The 18378-nt window shown below is 36.9% G+C and overlaps 1 protein-coding gene across 5 annotated transcripts in view; it reads left to right on the top strand.

Moving 5' to 3' along the window:
- LOC109083043 (ADP-ribosylation factor-like protein 15) overlaps positions 1-18378 on the top strand; it is a 118521-nt gene that overhangs the window by 57342 nt on the left and 42801 nt on the right. For 3 of the 5 annotated variants that reach the window (XM_042724523.1, XM_042724526.1, XM_042724522.1), the window contains 2 exons: positions 811-1019; positions 5117-5335. In XM_042724523.1, the coding sequence (XP_042580457.1) occupies positions 811-1019; positions 5117-5320 (413 nt within the window). In that variant the 3' untranslated portion in view covers positions 5321-5335. Of the gene's footprint in view, positions 1-810; positions 1020-5116; positions 5336-18378 lie in introns of those variants that run through there. The other 2 variants (XM_042724525.1, XM_042724524.1) reach the window with 1 other exon arrangement.

Below are 18378 nucleotides of genomic sequence, written 5' to 3'. Positions count from 1 at the left end.
AAATGCTTATTTTCTGGTGAGTGTGATTTATTTCTTGCATTTTCCACAAAACTATTTTGTTTTGAGACTTCAAGACCACTTTTTCTACAAACATGCATCATCGTGATCTCACCGGATTTGTCAACAGTTACATGACTTGACTTGTGCTCTGATGGTTATTGTGGCAGAATAATTATTGATTGTATATTTCCTTTTATATTTATTTTGGATGACTCTAGTCAGGCTAAGTTTACTATTCTAAGCCTATAAGGGATTTGTTTGAATGATTAAAAACTCTCTCGGAATCAGCACTGTAACAGCATAATATGATTTATTCCTTAGATTGATGCTACAAGGAAAGATGCTATAAGGAAATTGGGAATATTTTATTACATGATATGTTTTGAGACACCTTGGAAATTTCCTATCAAATTTTTTAGATTTTTGCAAGACTGAATCCATGTGGACCAAACATCAGAAAATGAAAGACCTATAATGGCTTTAACCCGGTTTGTGTACCATAGATACATAGATACCACCTATAAATATGTATTTAGTTAATACATTTGATTAGATTTAATAAGTGAACTTCTGTGCACTAAGATGGAAAAACACTTTCCAGAATGCATTACTTGTGTTGGATTTCTTTGATTTAAAATTTCTTCAATTCCTCTTCCTGTCAGTTCAGTTCATCTTTTTGTGAAGTTTAGCTAATTAAATTCAAATTTACACTCATACATTAAAAGGGAGCCAATGTTTCACTTTTTTTGCTTATTTAGGCTCGTACGTGAACAGTCACATGGTACATCATTGCTGCTTCCCTCTCTCTAGGAGCTGAGACCATCAAGAAATACTGGAGCCGATATTATCAAGGTTCCCAAGGTGTGGTGTTTGTCCTCAACAGTGCCGCATCAGACGAAGAGATGGAGGCGTCCCGGTCTGAGCTTCTCTTGGCCATGCAGCATCCTCAGCTGTGCACTCTTCCTTTCCTCATTCTCGCCAACCACCAGGATTCACCAGCTGCCCGCTCTGTATCAGAGGTATGGTAACTTTCCACACCAAATATAGCTCTATGTTAAGTGCTGGCCGTCTTCTCTGTGATCTGCCGCTGTTGAGGGTTGCTGGGCTCTGTTTGTACACACTCTCTCAAGTGTTTGGACTGAGTGCTGGGTAGCGTGCGTTTTGGAGAGCGTCCTGTTGCCATGCAGTAAGAGCAGTTGTTTATGGTCATCCTTGGAAGATGAGAGACCAGGGCTGGGATAGGATGTTGTGGGGAGCTCCCCCTCCCTACTGCATCCTAGAACCAGAGCTGATGATGTAAACATGCTGTGACGTGGGCCGGCTGACTAATAGTCTCTTTCCACATACTGAGAAAACCCTGTAGATGTTGTTCTCCTCGGAAGGAAGTATGAACAAGCTGCAGGAGACACTTGAAGTTTTCCAAGTATGTATTAAATCTAGACAAGGACGTAAGTATGACAGACTGGTGCTGTAGTTATACATCTGAGACAGGAAAATATCGCAGGTGGTTACAATTTTTGAACTTACATGTGACGTCAGTTTCAGGTGGCTGAATATTTGGAATAATAAGTAATATTAGTACATAATAAATTAAATAAAGACATTTTTAAATTTGTGTCAGCAGTGGTTATTTGAAAATGAATCCACTAGAGGTTCTGGAATGTATGGACTGGTTTTATCGTTTTTTTTGATGATTATTTAATTATTTAAATTAAGTAAATTGTGGATACCACCTGAAGTTATGACATTTTATTCTTCTAAAAAGTGCTCCTAAATCATATGGATAATTTTCCTAAAATACTATCAAATGAGTCATGATGCAGACATCTGGAATGTCTTACTCAAATGTTATTAAAGAAAGTGGTTTATTAAAGTTCCACTATTGAATGTTAAGGAAAGGCAGGGCATTGTCTTCTGTGCAGGGCTTGATGAGGTCCAGCCCACTGTAAACAAGTGGGTGAAGATGGTATCAGGTTAGGAGTTCAAGCTTCTGATCACATGTAGACAACAGATTGATGCAAGGTAACCCCTCTATTGCTGACTCCTCTAAGCCAGTCAGACTGAAGGAATGACCTTCATCCCAGCTGATTCCCATCATTTTTGTAAACTGATTGCATTTTGTGTATTCTTGAAGGTGCAGGCATTTTACATTAATCCTGCATTTACCTCTTGGCTCCTCCAACAAGAGCTGTTGTCTGTGATGCAATTTACCAAAACCAAGTGGATGTCTGCTTCTGAGTCTACTGGTCAATAAATATGACCCACAGCTGGAGAATGAAGGGCATTATACAGCGTAGCACAGGGGGCCGCAAGGGGGTGCTATTGTGTCTGCGGGATAGTTACAAATATATTCACCAAATTTGACATTACTGCAGTCTCAATCTGCTTTCTAAAGACAAAAATCATGAGATGAATCAAAATCTTCATTTAGCTTCCTTGATGGTATTGTACACTTAATAGAAAAATAATTAATCCAGATAATATTATACACATATTTATATTTTTACAGCATAAATGGGTATTTATGTGAATAAAATATAGCTACATTCATATTTTGGCAGTAGGGTCACTCGCAAAGGTTGTGACCTAGTTTTGCCTAGGCAATATGGCAAAAAAAAATTGACCGATTCTCAAATTGTATTTATTTTTAACTAGTCAACTTGAAAATGTAATTACAACATGATTCAAGAAAATTCTATTCCTAGTGCACCAAATGAAGTTATCAATATAATGTAAATGTTTAACAAATCACTTGGTTTTTTTTTTCTATGTAAACATGGATGCGTTTGACTGTTGCACTCGCATCTCATGCACGCATCTCATGCACGACATGGTATTGTAAAAACCTGGCGCTCAAGTTAAAAGAAGTTCACTCCCATCCTCTTGCATGTTTTTCCTATTCCACTGCCCACATCGCATCTTTGTCAGTCCAAAAGCACATTCTGTGTGAATGGCACCTAGCGATATGAGCGCGTCGTACGTGAGTCAAAGTGTCAAATTCTAACATTTGGTAATATTTCTATTCAAAATAGTGATTCCTTGATTTCTACAAAATAAAATCATGACAAAATATTAAATTCGAATTAATTGATAAAATCGGAAAAATCGCCCAGCCTTAGTTGTTTTCTGTTTCAAACTTTCACATAGCATCTTTAGGTTATAATAACATTAAAAATTCAAATCCAGATTTTGATTTTCAAAGATTTATTATAAAATTTTATTATTATATTTTCCCAAAATGCAACAATAATTACAACAATACAAGAAAATTTTTATCATGAACAAGAACATGAACAACGTCACATTAGACCACAGAAATTCCAAAATGATATTTCCCTTACATTCAGCTTCCAAAAGTTCATTCATCTCTGCTATGTTACATTCATTTAGCTGACTAGTGCAATATGCTGTATTAACAAAAACATAAACGGCATTAATAAAAACACTTACACTGACGAGCTACACAATATCACGTTCATAATCGAATGCGACTCATTTGTGATTATGACACGGTACTGCATTGCTTGTCAGTGATCTATGGCTCTGTGTATCCATCTGATCCATCTATTAATCACAGAACCGGCTTTACTGACAAGATGTGCATGACAATCACATGCGATTTATCATGCAGCCCTAAGTTTGTTTGTTAATCACAAAGTACAAAGTAGATGAGAAAAACTAGGATGTCGGGTGTATTCAAAGCAGCGCCATTACTGTCTACAGTGCGTGGAATGATGCACTGTGATTGGTTGAGCGGATACAGTATATCGCATTCTGCAGAGAAGGGAGAATGGCGTTTATCGCGGTTTGGAAAGAAAGGGAGAATACTTTTCAATACCGACCAGATACAATACTGATTTTGGCAGAAACTCAATTATTTTTTAAAATGGCGTTTATTGCGTTTTGGAACCAAATTCTTCATTTGAACTACACTGAAATACATTGAAAGTACAGTGTAAACCCTAAAAAGAAGTTTATCCTCACAATAACATGCAATAAAGGCCTTTATGAATGTAAAACTTAAACTGACGTGATATATTGATCACGGCTGGATAGAAATTTGACATGCAGAAACCGATCTAATCAGCACTCACTGCAATGCAGATGATAGCTCATTTGGATTTTGGGTGTTGATTGATGTATAGTAGTTCTCAATAACTCACTCCCTGATAACCATTTGTCATTTATGGATTTTGTCTTTGTCAAAGTTACACTGCAAGTTCGCTTACAGTATATACTGTTTATACATGCTCTGTGAAACTGGCCTAAGTAAATGGCCAGTTTCACAGAGCATTGTGTCATTGTGGTTACATGTGAAAGGGACACCTGCTTTCCTCCAGTGCGGTTGTGTTCGGTGTGGGATGTTTTGGCTAGCCACCTCCAGTTTCTACTTGTGTTTCACTGCTAGACTCTCTCCACTGAAGAAGCATGCATTGTGGTCACAGTGAGAACTCAGTTGGCGAAGAGAGAAGGAGCCTGCAAAGTATTTCAGACAAGCCTGTTGCCAATTCTTGACATGAGGAAATATGCTAAAGAGCTTTTCGAAACCTTAAGTTCTGATGATGGAAATGAGTATCACACTATACTTGAGCGTGCATTGTTATGTGCTGGATGTAAGATAATTACAACATGTCTGCGGCAAAGCTTAGCATCTCATAGGATTTTACAGACAACCACTAATGAAAAAATGCTGGTCCACTTTCCCTATCGATTTGTAATCTATAAGCCTATAGGGTTGTGTGCCACCCGGTCAGCAGATATCCTGATATTGACCAATGGCACGTGTGACATGTACTGTGTGACTGCATGCTGGAGAAAATCTTGTATGTGGTGTTGACTTCAGTCAGCTGGCGGTCAACTGAGAGAGACCACACAAACCCCTCTTTTGTTTAAGCTCATAAATATGGTCAGTTGCGTCTGATCAGCGTAAAACCACATTACTTGGGAGAGTGCCATGTGTTGGTCTATTTTTAGAAGTTGAAGTCACAGAGAGCGATTGACCTCTTTTAGCTGTTTGCAAACACTTCCAGAGCCACGTGAGTTTGGCTTAGAGAGGCAGTGAGCCCTGCCATAGGCCTTTTATTTAATCATGGTGTCATCTCTATTCTTGTTGTAGGCATACTGTGTATCCTGTCACAGTGAGGGATCAAGTCCCACACGTCGATCTGCACTTAACTCTGACATGCTTGCCAATCGCATTGATGGGATATGGCCTGACTTCATTTTCATCTGTCCCAGGATTGAATTGACACCTATTTTTTGTTTGACTGCATTTTTAAAAATAAAGAAAACAAAAAATCAAAAAACTATAAATAAATAAAATATATTAGATTAAAATTCAGAACAGAATTTTTTTTCTCTCTATCTTCCTTGAGATGGTCCAATCAAGTCAAACATAAAAACTGAATTTGAACTGATTTCAACTTTCATGCTGTGTGTGAGAAAGTACGGTTGACCCATCAAAGCAGAGAGGCGGAATAGTAAAGCCGGATATCCGAGACAGGTTTGATCCCTGAGAGGGGAACTGGCATTTGTAGTCTCATTTCTCACTTCCTTTTTCCTTGCCTCTTTTACCCCACACACTCCTTTTGTTTAGATGATTGTGCATTTAAATGTTTTATTTTGTGTCTTGTTCCACATATTTTTTGAAGCAGAAACTCTTCACATTCTCTTGGAGTTTTTGAAATGCCAACACCTAAACATTTCAAGATTTGCCATAATAAAAGACAGCTGACAGGTTCGTTTAAACAAACCTTTCAAACATTACTTGCCATCATAAATAATCCAGATGTCTTGTAGAGGAGCTTTCGTGCAGACATTGCATGCTTAATATTAAATGAAAGATACTAAATGTCTCTGAGTTAGTGTACAAACAAATTGTTTGCTTAACTCTTAAGGCCATTGCTCAGTGAGTCTGAAATACAGAGCCACCGTAAGCCAGAATGGCGATTGTCAAGTTCATCCACTTTTTCTTGCAGCACAAAGCACTGTAAAGATCCTTGCACACTGAGTTCACAGATATAAGTGGTCTTCTTTTTAATATGTGGCTCTGGTATCGCTAGGAAATCATCAAACTGAGCCACTGACATCCTAAAGTAAACTTTGAATCGCCCTGTGATAATCCCACTGCTCCTTGATAAAGAGAAGGAACTCTCGTTCCTCTCTATATCTCAGGATTGGATGGACCCAGTATTTCCTTTCTTTTGCTCTTTTTAAGAAGCCAGAAGACAACAAAATCATCCTCACTGCTTGACTCCATGTAGTACTGTTTTGCAATTTTTTTTTCCAACTGATTGATTTATACGCATCAGGCTCAGTGTGCAAGGTTTCTGTGCGTGACAAATTTTTAGGATAACGGATACGGAAAAAGACAATACGAAATTTTTGGACTCTTAAATGTGAGAAAATGGTTCACTAAAGATGGACAAGCTAAGAACTTTCCTCTTTGTAGATGAATTGAAATGTACAGTATAATTACTATTGTGCAACATGCCATCTGATTCCATTTTGATAATCCAATTCTTCTCTCAGACATATTTTGGGTTTTAAGATGTTCTCTGTTTTTGTATAGCAGGTGGTGTTGTGAAATTGTGGTTAAAAGAACGTGATCCAGACTCATGAGGTTTACCACAAAGGCTCAGTCACCTTGCCCAAAGAGCTACAGAGACTAAACACTCTTCAAACTCTGAGTCATGATATATTCAGCAGGTCATCACTGCCCACTGAGCAGCTACACAACTGACTCTAATTCTTCTCTCAGAAGTGCCACTGCCATCTGTCATAACTGACCGGATTGGAGCTTTCATCACAAAGTCTAAAGCTAAAATTACATTTGAACGTAGCTGTGACGTTAACATCTTATGCCATTGAAAAACTTTTGTGGTCTGTGTTGAGTTGATTCGCGTCACACTAAATGCTGTTTACAGACACAGTGGTCTTGTTTAATGTTTGGAGCAACAGTTTAGATGTTTTGTACATGGGACATATCCGTTTATAACACCTGAAATCATTTTTACTCTGAAATGTGACAGATATTATGTGTTTCTGAGTCAAGTTGTGTATAGGTTTTCCCAAGCAAAGCGGCACTCAGCGTGTTGTTGTTGCAAGCTGGTTATTAGTGCTGCCTGGTATCATTTTATGGCATAATGTTGGCGACATCTCGTTTTTACATTGCCGCAGTCCAGTTTAAAAGACTCGTTGGAACTGTAAAGGCCTCACTAAGGCCCTGTGTGTGACTTGTTTTCAGGAGGGAAATATTCATGGGACGGAATTCCTTCTTGACACCAACCTCCTGCTGTTGGGGCCCTAGGAGGAAGTGAGCAGAGAGAGGGGCGTCACATGTTGATATAACACCTCAATAAAGCAGGCTGTGTAGATTTTTTTTCCCCGATGCACTGGTTCTTGTTTTCTGAAGGTTTCCTGTATGAATGCTCAAATGTTGGGCTAAAAAACTGATCTTAGGATAGAAGAAATCAACTATAGTTTTATCCACAGCCAGTGATGTCCTAGAGGTGATGTCACCATTGTGCAAGTCTCTAGATCCATTTTGGAGGATCTGATCCTAGTGGTGGTGGAAGCTGGACTTTTATAACAACAGTGTTATGAATAAATTATGAATGAATAAACAAAGAAATTAAATGGTATATGAATCTGATCACAAGCAGTAAGGTGGGGGCAGTCGTGGCCTAATGGTTAGAAAGTCGGAATTGTAACCCAAAGGTCGCAGGTTCGAGTCTCAGGTGTTGCAGGGATTGTAGGTGGGGGGAGTGAATAACCAGCGCTCTCTTCCACCCACAATACCATGACTGAGGTGAGACCCTTGAGCAAGGCACCGAACCCCCAACTGCTCCCTGGGTGTGTGTGTGTGCATGTTTGTTCACTACTCACTGCTGTGTGTGTGCACTTGGATGGGTTAAATGCAGAGCACAAATTTCATGCCAAACATGTCAGTCTATGAGCAGCATCAATATTTATTACAGTCATATACTTTTATTATACTTATACCATTAAATAAGTATAATGAACTACGCAAAAAGCATTTTGAATGTCTCCAGCACATTTTATAATTACCCAAAAATCAAACCCTTAAGCACATTATCACATTTGTCAAAAACTTGCTACAGTAGCTGTCAGTTGGTATATTAGAACTAAAAACATCAACACACCACTCATGGGCATCAGTCACTTCAGTGAATACTTTTTTTTGGCTAATAAATAGATAATTATTACTAGAGATGCACCAAAAATTCTTGGCCAAAGCCAACAAACTGAAACACTGGGCCGATGGTCAAAGGCCGAATAACGAACATGGTTTTTCATATAAATTGATAAAATGTTAATTTTCCCAAAAAAGATGCATACATTTTTTTACATGACTTGTTACTTTTAATTACCTCTTAGCAGATTTTGACTCGAATCCGAGAAAGTTGTTCCTCAAGTATACTCATAGTAAATTATTTTCTTGATTGGTTTGGGAATATACAGGTCAAAGGGCAATGTTGTATGTACAAAGGATTGATATCATTTGTGTGCCTACAGAACATTCTTCAATGGTTTAGAAGTAAATTATTCACTGAATAAAGCGCATACTCTAAAAGTATGTGATTGTGGCCAGAGCAATTGTTTTAACGCAGTGATTGATGGATCGGTGAGTAGGCTGTTGATGTTGTCTGGGTACATTAGGTTGGAATAGCCTTTGCACTACATGTCATGTGATGACTTGCGTTTTCAACTATCTGTGAATTTGGTTAGTCAAATCACCAACCACTTTGGACCTTGTTTACACCTGTATTCATTGCTGGCCATTTGCGATCGGATCACCCAAGATGAATATTAATACCAAATGTAAACAAAGTCCAGATGACAGTACAAAATGCTTTTCTGTGAGGAGTGAATTAGCTCACATCTGGTTTCCTTGAACCAAATTTATAACTGATGTTGCTTATCAACTAAATTTGTGACAAAGCGATGCTGCACAAGCAACTGTGCTGTCAAGCTGCATTAAAGCTCTACCTTTTGTGACCTTTTTTTTGTATTCTAACTTTTAGCCAAAATATGTGTTTGTTTACAGTTTGTATTGTCTAGTACTTTTCATACTAGAAAAAAAGTCACGACGTGACTATTCAACAGTTCAGTTAACAGACCTCGGTTTTCTCCCACCTCACGCACCCACTGACTCAAACATGTAATTAATCATAAAGATCTGCTGTGTTTGACATTCATGTTTCCTGAGAAACCAAGGCTAGTTTGTCTCATTTGTTTTCAGAAGAGTTGTGTGGATGTGGAAGTGCATGAATTCGGCTCTTTCCTTGTGCATTAGATTTATAATCTGGAAACTTTAGGTCAGAAATGTCTTTGTTTCTCTCTGCTTCTTGACTGGTGTGGAGAGGATTTGATTCCAAGTCTGAAACATCCCTTCATTTTTCAATCAGATGTGAATAAACATGTGATTCCATTGGCACATGCAGAAGAATATTTTCTGTCCTATCAGACAGTCTTCGAGGCAGATGTTTTTTTGGAGAGTGCAGTCCTGGGTGGTTGTGTTGAAGTGCTGAAGTGAAGCCATGTATTACTCACGCTACGGTACAACCCCCTTTAGAAAGCTGATATTCATTGTTTATCATTTGTTTGTGTATTTATATCTGTACATGTTTATTATGTGCGTTTGTGTGTATACTACGGGTGTAACGGTTTAAATTTCCCACGATTTGATCTCAGTTTTGTGCTTCGAGTTTGGTTGAGTAAATACCTGGTGCTTCATTTTAGAGCAACTGTTCCAGTTTTACGAAGCTTTTCAGCAAATTTCTCCAGGCGCCTCTGATACCATGTAGGCCTAGTAATAACCAGGGCAGACTCTTATTTCCCACTTAACAATTTCAATTTATTGTGTTATTTTTTTAAACTAATATTAATTTATTTTCACTTAAATGTAATGTAATGTAATGTTGTTTGCAGAAAAAAAAAACATTTACAGATTTGTTGCTATTGTCTGCTGCTTTTTGATGGTCCACCAGTTCAACATGTGGAGAAGATTTCAGACATCTTGACATTGTGGAAGTCAATAACAATTTTTGTCAAAAAAAAAAAAAATTTTTATTTTTTCATTCTATGTTCCTCATAGGCAGTGATGAGTGAACAACACATTTTTTCTGGTATTTTTAGTGTATTATTGGGTCCTGTTAAATCAATGAATTGGTATCTTCTTTAATATGGGGTCTCTCTCCTCTTTTGATCATTGATCTTTCTGACCCTATCCGTAGAGAAGGATTTTTTGTTTTAATCTGTCAGTTGACCTGAACAGATTTGGCAGTGGGATACATCAGACGGAACTGTCTAGTTTTCCACTTCAGTGGAGAAAGGGTTAGAAGATTTAATGGTGGTCTGGTTGACTACATATTGGTTTGTTGACCCATCTAATGAGGTAGTCTAGACAAGAGCAACATCCCCCTATAGTAGTTATTCTTTGCAGAGTTACAAACAAGTTTAACTTTTCTGATTAGATATATAGCTAAAATTGTTTGCATTGAATTAATTTATTAGTAAGGATAAACATTAAGTTAATTTGCTCATAGTTTTACAGACTGGCTTACTAGGTGATGATGAAGGGCGGGTCTGTCCATCAACAAATAAATAAAAATATAAAAACGGTGGTTTTGCAAAACCAGTACATAGAGGTAATCACTTTAATGTGAATGTTTATGGTTATCAAATAAATGATATATTACATTTTATTCTTCCCTTCAACAAATCACTTGAATGCGACGAGCTCGTAATCATGACTTCATAAGTGGGACATAGGAAGTTTCTGATAGCACGGGAAGGCAACATATGTCATTATGATGCAACTGTTTTGAAGTAACCAGGATGAGAAGTGCTTTCGCTCACCACAATGGAGTTCATCGTTTTATTAACTTTGTGGTTTATTATTTTGATTTGTTTGGGATGTGGTGACACATGGCCCTCTCACAATATATTACTTAACAGATCTATCACTTTTATCACTGAGAAATGTTCATGCAATCGTGCTGCATTAATCAGAAGTTCCGCACTCGGGTGCGGTTAGCACTCACACTACATGCGTACCATGCTTGAGCCCAACAGAACTGTGCTCTGGCCCACCTCTTCCAACCGAGCCAGGTATGGCTAAACGAACTCAACCGAGCACGGCACAGAACGATCACACTAGTCAAACAAACCGGCATTTGGGGGTCAAATGCGCACAGGAATGGTTCAGATTGCCTAGTTTGAGTACACTGAATGAACCAGCAGTGATCCAAAGTATCATCAGGTGTGGTCCTCAGAGAAGTGATCTTTTGTGATGACTGACGCACATTTGTGCTTTTTATACACAACCCTTTTTCATGCTTTATTCATTTGTTGCCAATGAAAGGTGCTTACGATGGTTTGTTCCCAATTTAGAACCTCAACAATACCACAAATCAATCCTAATTTATGAAAAGTAAAAAGTTAAATTGCATATCTTGCCGGGAATTATGGTTCAAGTGATTGTTTTGTACCATTTAATTCAAGAGCTGTTACTGTTATTTAATAGGAAGTTCAGTTCAGTTTGATTTGATTGATTATTGTTGGATTTAGTTTTACATGACCTCATCAGGGGATTGAGAGGTTTCTAACTCTGGATCAGTGATTGAGTGGTTTTAAGTGTATCTTAATTTTTGCATCATTGTTCAGGCGCTTAGGAATAATGCGTCAATGATTGTGAGTGTACTGCAATAGTTTGAGTCATGCTTTGGTCAAGTTCCAGGCCGCTCAATGAGAACTTGTCATAGAAAGTTGCTTTACAAGACTTTTAAGGTGTATTAATGTTATTCAGTTTCAGTTTGATCTGGTGGTTCAGATATTAGTGCAAAAATATAGACATCCATATAACATAAATGAGAAAATTAGGGCTGCAAATTCAAACTAGAATCTAAAAAGGACTCTTGTTTAAATTTAGCGTTTAAAATCAATTGAAAAAAAATTATTTGGGGTTTAAAATCGATTAAAATATTCAGATTGTCAAGGCTTCCAAAAGGTAATGTAACAGTACGTTGGTTTTCTCAATCCAGCATAATTATTTGACACATTCTGCAGAAAATGCACTAGAATTTAGTTTGTTTATTTGAGATGAAATGAATAAGGTTTATATTTAATTGATATTGACATTCTTTTTATGACTCTTCTTCTTAATGTGTTTCGTAGTTCTAAACCTCACTGCATATGATACTTCTGGCTTGTTTTGATGGTGGTTTCTGTAGTAATTACCAAAGTTTTGATGGACTGCATCATCTGGATTAGTAATTTTAATTCTTTCATGTTCAGGATGTGGCATCCCCCTTAACCACCTATATACTACTGCTACCGCAGGAACAGGAAAGAACTTCCTTAAAGTGCTTTCTCATTTGGCATTCATAATTACATTCTCGGCTTGTCTCCACTTTCCACAAGCCGCCAGAACATGCCTGGCTTTCGATCACTGTGTCTAGACTGTGTACTTTGCATCAACAAAACTTTTTTTTTTTGTTGTTGTTTTTTTCTGAACAATGAAAAATTGGTGGAATGTTTAATCCATATTCTGTAATTCACATAACTGTGAGAAAAGGTTTTTGAGATTATGTAAAAAGGAATGCTAAAAGATGTTACATGAGGTTACAAGTGGTGCTTTTGAGTTCTGCTATCTTGCAGCCCTGTTTTAGGCATGTTTCATTTGATAATTGATGAAAAGTCCTTGTGAGAATCAGTTTATTGGAGGTGTTTTTTCAAATATTTGGTCACGCATTATATCAAATATCATTAATGTAAAACCATTTTAAATGGGATGTAAAACATAAACAAAGCTACTTTTCCAACCTCACTTCCATCTAGAGCTGAAACAACTAATCGATTTAATCGATTAAAATCGATTATTAAAATAGTTGTCAACTAATTTAGTAATCGATTCGTTGCTAAATAATTTTTATTTGCCGTAATCGGCTCATTTCGTGCATATTTTAAATCTGCGGTGACCAAAGTGTGGCAGTAATGAGCCACCGTAGGTTTTACTCAGCCAGTACAGCAGGAGAAGCAGCAAATAGCCAATAGCTGGCCTCGTTTTATGTCACGTGCTTCCCGCACAGCGTCTCTGCAGCATTCAGCGTGATGGGTGAGGCAGGCGGCAGTGGAGTAAGCTCGAGAAAGAAAAAGAAAAATGCGGAAGATAAAACTAATCGAACGAAGTCATCCAAAGTGTGGGAGCACTTTACTTTGAGCCTTCAAAAAAGAAGAGTAACCTGTAAACTGCGGCTTTTTTCTGCGGCAGGAAACATATCCTCTAAAAAGAGAGCAAGCCTAAGCCCTCAACATTTGGACATGTTGACCTTTTTGCACTGCAATGCAAAGTTTTTCTCAAATAATGAGTGAATAGTGTTCTGCCTCATTTCCCACAGGTAGTCGAATTCCTGTCAGTTCAGGCATAAGCTGTTTTGTTTAACATTTTATCGCTTTATTACATTTTTGAATTTTGCACTGTTAAAAGGACCACTACATATTTAAATCCGATGAAAATCACAGTGTGCAAATACTTTTATTTGTGCAGATTCTGCAGTACAATGTTGTTTGCAAATGTTTAGTCGTAAAAGCTGATAACATTGCTTTTTAACAATTAACATTTAAAGCTTTGTCGTTTACCAGTTCATAATTCAGTCTTGCAGCCTAATTATGACTGAATGAGAGAGGTTAATGTTTACATTTTTTTTTCTGGACAACCGTCTGATGGATTTTACTTTAAATTTTACTTTAAAATGTGAGTTCCATTCAGGTTTCATGCCATTGGCACTTTGTTCGAAGGATTGTTTACAATTTCACAGCATAAGCTATAAAGCTGTTTCAGGAAAAAATAAAATAAAATGCAATTTACTGCAATATTATTGTTTTATTCTTATTCTTCGTGAAAATATGTTCTGAAAGATTCCTTATTAAGCTTTGTTCGGGATGTTAAACTACTTTAGGAGCCCTAAGGACTGCCATGGTGAAAACATTATTTGAAATCTCCTTGTGAAATTTGCTAGAGTATGTATGGGTCAGTGTTTTTATTGCATAAGAGTTTGACAAAGGATAACCAACACATAATAAAACACAACTCCAGGTACGTTTTTGATGAGGATATGACAATGCAAAATGGTTAAAATCTCTAAAAAAGTCTATGTTGAATGATAAAGACCCTTTGTTAATAATTTACTTGGGGAAAAAATGGGCAAAACTAAAATATAAGTACATAAACCGATTCATCGATTAATCGTAAAAAGAATCGACCGATTAATCGATTAGCAAAATAATCGTTAGTTGCAGCCCTACTTCCATCATACCACAACCACATTTGGGGTGCTGTATTCTTTATGACAAAGAAACAGCTAATGTCACGTGCATAGCTGATATCCTGGCCTGGCACCTGTTGGCTGGTTTTTGAGTGGTTTTGGGAACAACTTCAGCTGATCATTCTCGGAGTAGTTAGAGACCAGGCAAGGAGACCAACCTAATCCATCTAAAACCATGTTAGGCTGCTTTAAGTGTTTTTTTTCAACAGGGTTCTTAGTGGGTTATTTTAGGTGGCACTGACAAAGATTATGTGGATAAATTATTATGACTCAAATTGTGCATAATCTCCATTCAAGATTATAACATATTAATATTATTGAAAAATATGTGTTGAGAAAATCAAGCCACTGAGGAGAAATAAAAAATATAGTAGCCTAGTTCCAGCTTTTAATATTTATGTAATTGTATGATTTTTTTTTAAGGTTTGAATGTAAAGACTAGGGTAAATTGCTTTTATAAGATCATACTTCATTTTGTAAGTTTGTAAGAATTAATTAAACAAGTAGCTTTGCAGTAGATTGCAAATCATTCCTCTACACGTTTTCCATGGTCGGTTGAGGCCTGTTTCTGGCAGACCTCCTGCATGGTCATCATTGATCTGCCACACTGTCAGGTACTATCAAGGCAAAGCATGTGCCATGTGACACATAAGGGCAGCTTGCCAAAAGCTAATTGACTCTGATCTGCACTAATTGCAAATGTGAATCCTATAACAGAGCTTTGGGGAAGAGCCACCAGCACAGATGAAAGCGCCCGGCTTTGCTGTGTCAAGGGCCGAAGAACAGTAATCGGTGCGTCCGGTGACCCGGGAGGAGCAAGGGCTGTTAGCTGTGTCTTTCTTGCCAGACCTGGTCCTGGTCCTGATGTTCTTCGACCCGGACCTTTCTGACACAACTGTGTCCTTTACAGTGACCTAATAAGGCAGTCAACTGAGTGGCTTTACCTTGTGTCCTTTGAGCTGAAAAAGGTCATATAGGAAACGTTTAAGTTAATTTTTATCTTTTAGGTGTTGTGTCTTTTTACAGCCACTTATTATAAATTGTCCTGTAGTGTGACTAAAACTTTTTTTTTTTTTTTTTACTGTATTACTGTAAATATTTAATGCAATTTTATGAAACACTTTAGCATGTTTCAAAGTGCAATTCAGGTGCAAACACTTCTGTCTTTGTCTGTTTTGGCCCAGACATGATCTGAACTTGTCAATCAGCACTGACTATCACAGTTGCTATTTCTAGACAACCTCTTACACAAGCCATAGATCTTGGCCAAGATGCCATATTTTTTATGCAAATAACAATGAGTCTTTGAGACATAGTTTAGTCTTTTACTGTCTTAAAATTTTACACAATTCTCACATTTCTCTTTTTTTTTTATTTTGTCTACTAGAACAGCCATTCAATTTTGCATTTGCTTGACAATCAATACCAATTTAGTTTTCACAATTCTTAACTGAATATGGCATCTACCCTGACAAAAGTTGACCATCCTGGAAAAAGTGTAAGTGTTGAATTAAAAAATCATTGCAACATGAAAAGATCTCTGAAAAGTGTTTTTGTCTTTTAGGGCTTAATGAAATGTCATTGCATTCTATAAATCGTCTTCTTCTGTCTCATAGTTAAGTCTCTCCTGTGCTCCACGACGTCATATGGGAATTAATTGAGACTAGTGTTCATGGCAAACAGATGCCAGCTCACCTACATTCAGCACTTGTGACCAGACACTGATGAAAGGATTAGTCCTCACTCTTCTAACATGACCTAGATTTTTAGGTAAGGTCGAAGCAAGGTACTTTCACATACGTGATTATGTACAAGACCTCAAGTTGACTTATTCTAGGACTTAGCGCCTGCATGAGTCTGAGCTTGGCCCATAAATCCAGATCATCAGTCTCTGGTGTTTCTCAGCCAAAAGATTGGTGTCAACAACAGTATTATCAGCATGAGGTAACTGCCAAGGCATAATATACATTGTGCCGTTTAAACAGGTTTAATTTACCCATAAATGAAAATATACTGTTACTTAAAAAAAACAAAAACAATATCAGGCATATAAATACCTGTGACTTCTGTGTACATATTGAATGCTCATGGCCTGAGGGTGAGTAAATTATCAGCAAATTTTCTTGAACTACCACTTTCAGTAAATAGGCTAGTAGAAAACAAAGAGATTATCCCAGGAGTGAGAAGGAATTTCTCAGGTTGCAATAAAAGTTAAAGGCATTTGATACTTCTGGCTTCAAGACAAGTTGCAGCATGGTCATTAAAGTGTAAGATTATATGCATTTTAAAAGAATTATTACATGATAAGCCAATTCATTAATTAAATAAATTATGCTTTTGCTGAAAAAATTAAGATAATTCATTGTTCTCATTGTGGCAGACCAGTTCTGAAGTGACGAAATGACTATGAAAGTCAAAATATTGTTATATTTCTATATAATAGGGATTTTATATTGTGTCTACTTTATACTTTGTCTACTTTTCAAATGAATGAGTAGAGATTGTGATCTTTTGTCCTCATCATTTTAAAACTACAGTAATGACTGCCTATTAGATGACGTGTCTCTGTTATGTTTCTTTCATGTGCTGTGACTTATTGAAAAACAGTTCAACATGAGCTAGCAGTAATAGTGCGGTGAATTAAATTTTAGTTTCAGTTTCAATCTTAATAAAGAGAATGATGAGCCGCTTGCCGTCCCTTTAGTTTAAAGTGGCTTAATGCCCAAATCAAATCATGTAACATGACTGTCGTAAAAGGCAGTCTACTGTGGAACATGCTATTTTTAAAAAGAATTATTAAAAGCGCATTAACTGCAAAAGAGCCTGTTCCTCAGTATTAGATCTTTGCATGCTGCTTTACTTAGACAGCAGCCTAATAAAACTGCTGCTGTCTGTGTCATTAATTTTAATCAAACAACAAAGACAGACAAAATCACTCACTGCTCTTGACTGAATCACTTTAGAACTTTAATAAGAAACCATATATATTCAATTCATTACAGTGATGCAGCATTTAAAGTTAAATTCAAGTTTTAATTACCATTTTGACAACTGATTGTTTAATGCCATACGTTTTTTATTTATTATTATTATTTTAATTTTTTTTACTGTGCAAATAGGTAAGTCATAAATTTGTTCCAGTCTGGCTATTCTTAATAGTACATCTCAAAATTGGGATTGGGAATTGGAAAAATTGGGAATGTCGTGATTTGACATTATAAGATTGTGATATTTTGAGAAGATCACCCACCCCTACATTAAACAAAAGCAAAAAGGTGTCAAAACTGTAGCTATGTATGAAGCACAGTGAACATTTTTTTTATTTTCTTTTTGGGCAGCGTGGCAAATCTTTGTGACCAAATTAAATCTGTTAAGAAATCTGCATGGGGAAATCTTTAACCTACACACAAAATTCCAGATTCTGTAGATTCATATAGAAATGACTGGATTGCACCAACAGACAACAGTAAATGTGACCGCAGTCTATCACTGTCAGTCCACAATACATTTTACAGTCAGCCGTATCTGAGGCAGACATAGGAATAGATGCTTTGATTGATATTTTTTTTTCATGTCTCTCGACATGAATGTTTTTATGACTGTGTGTCAAGTTAAAAAAGAATGGTTAATCCCCTGTTATTTGTCATTATACGTGGGTCATGGGTAACTTTTCTTTTTCTACTTTAGTTTTTTTTTTTTTTTTTTTTTTTTAAATATTTAAAAACGTAAACTGACAGCCAAATTTTAGACTGTTCTCATGAGTTCAAGTGGCATGAGTGGGGGAACTACAGTAGTGCTGAGATTGGGAAACATTAAAAGGGTTAACTGTGAAGGTGTAATGAATGCTCAAATTCTTGGCAAAGCCCTTTTTTTCGTGGGTGTAGCTACATGAACATGTAAACTGTCTGAGTTTTGTAGACATGGCCGCAGGGCAGGAGGAATTACACTGTCATGCAGAGGATATAGAGGTGCTATGATATTCAAGTCTGTCACATATTTGAAAAGCTTCCAGGTGGAAATAGGTATG

The sequence above is a fragment of the Cyprinus carpio genome, chromosome B5 (genome assembly GCF_018340385.1).
Source record: "Cyprinus carpio isolate SPL01 chromosome B5, ASM1834038v1, whole genome shotgun sequence".
Lineage (NCBI taxonomy): Eukaryota > Metazoa > Chordata > Actinopteri > Cypriniformes > Cyprinidae > Cyprinus > Cyprinus carpio.
Note: the sequence above shows the minus strand (reverse complement) of the source record. Positions and strands in the feature narration are given on the sequence as shown.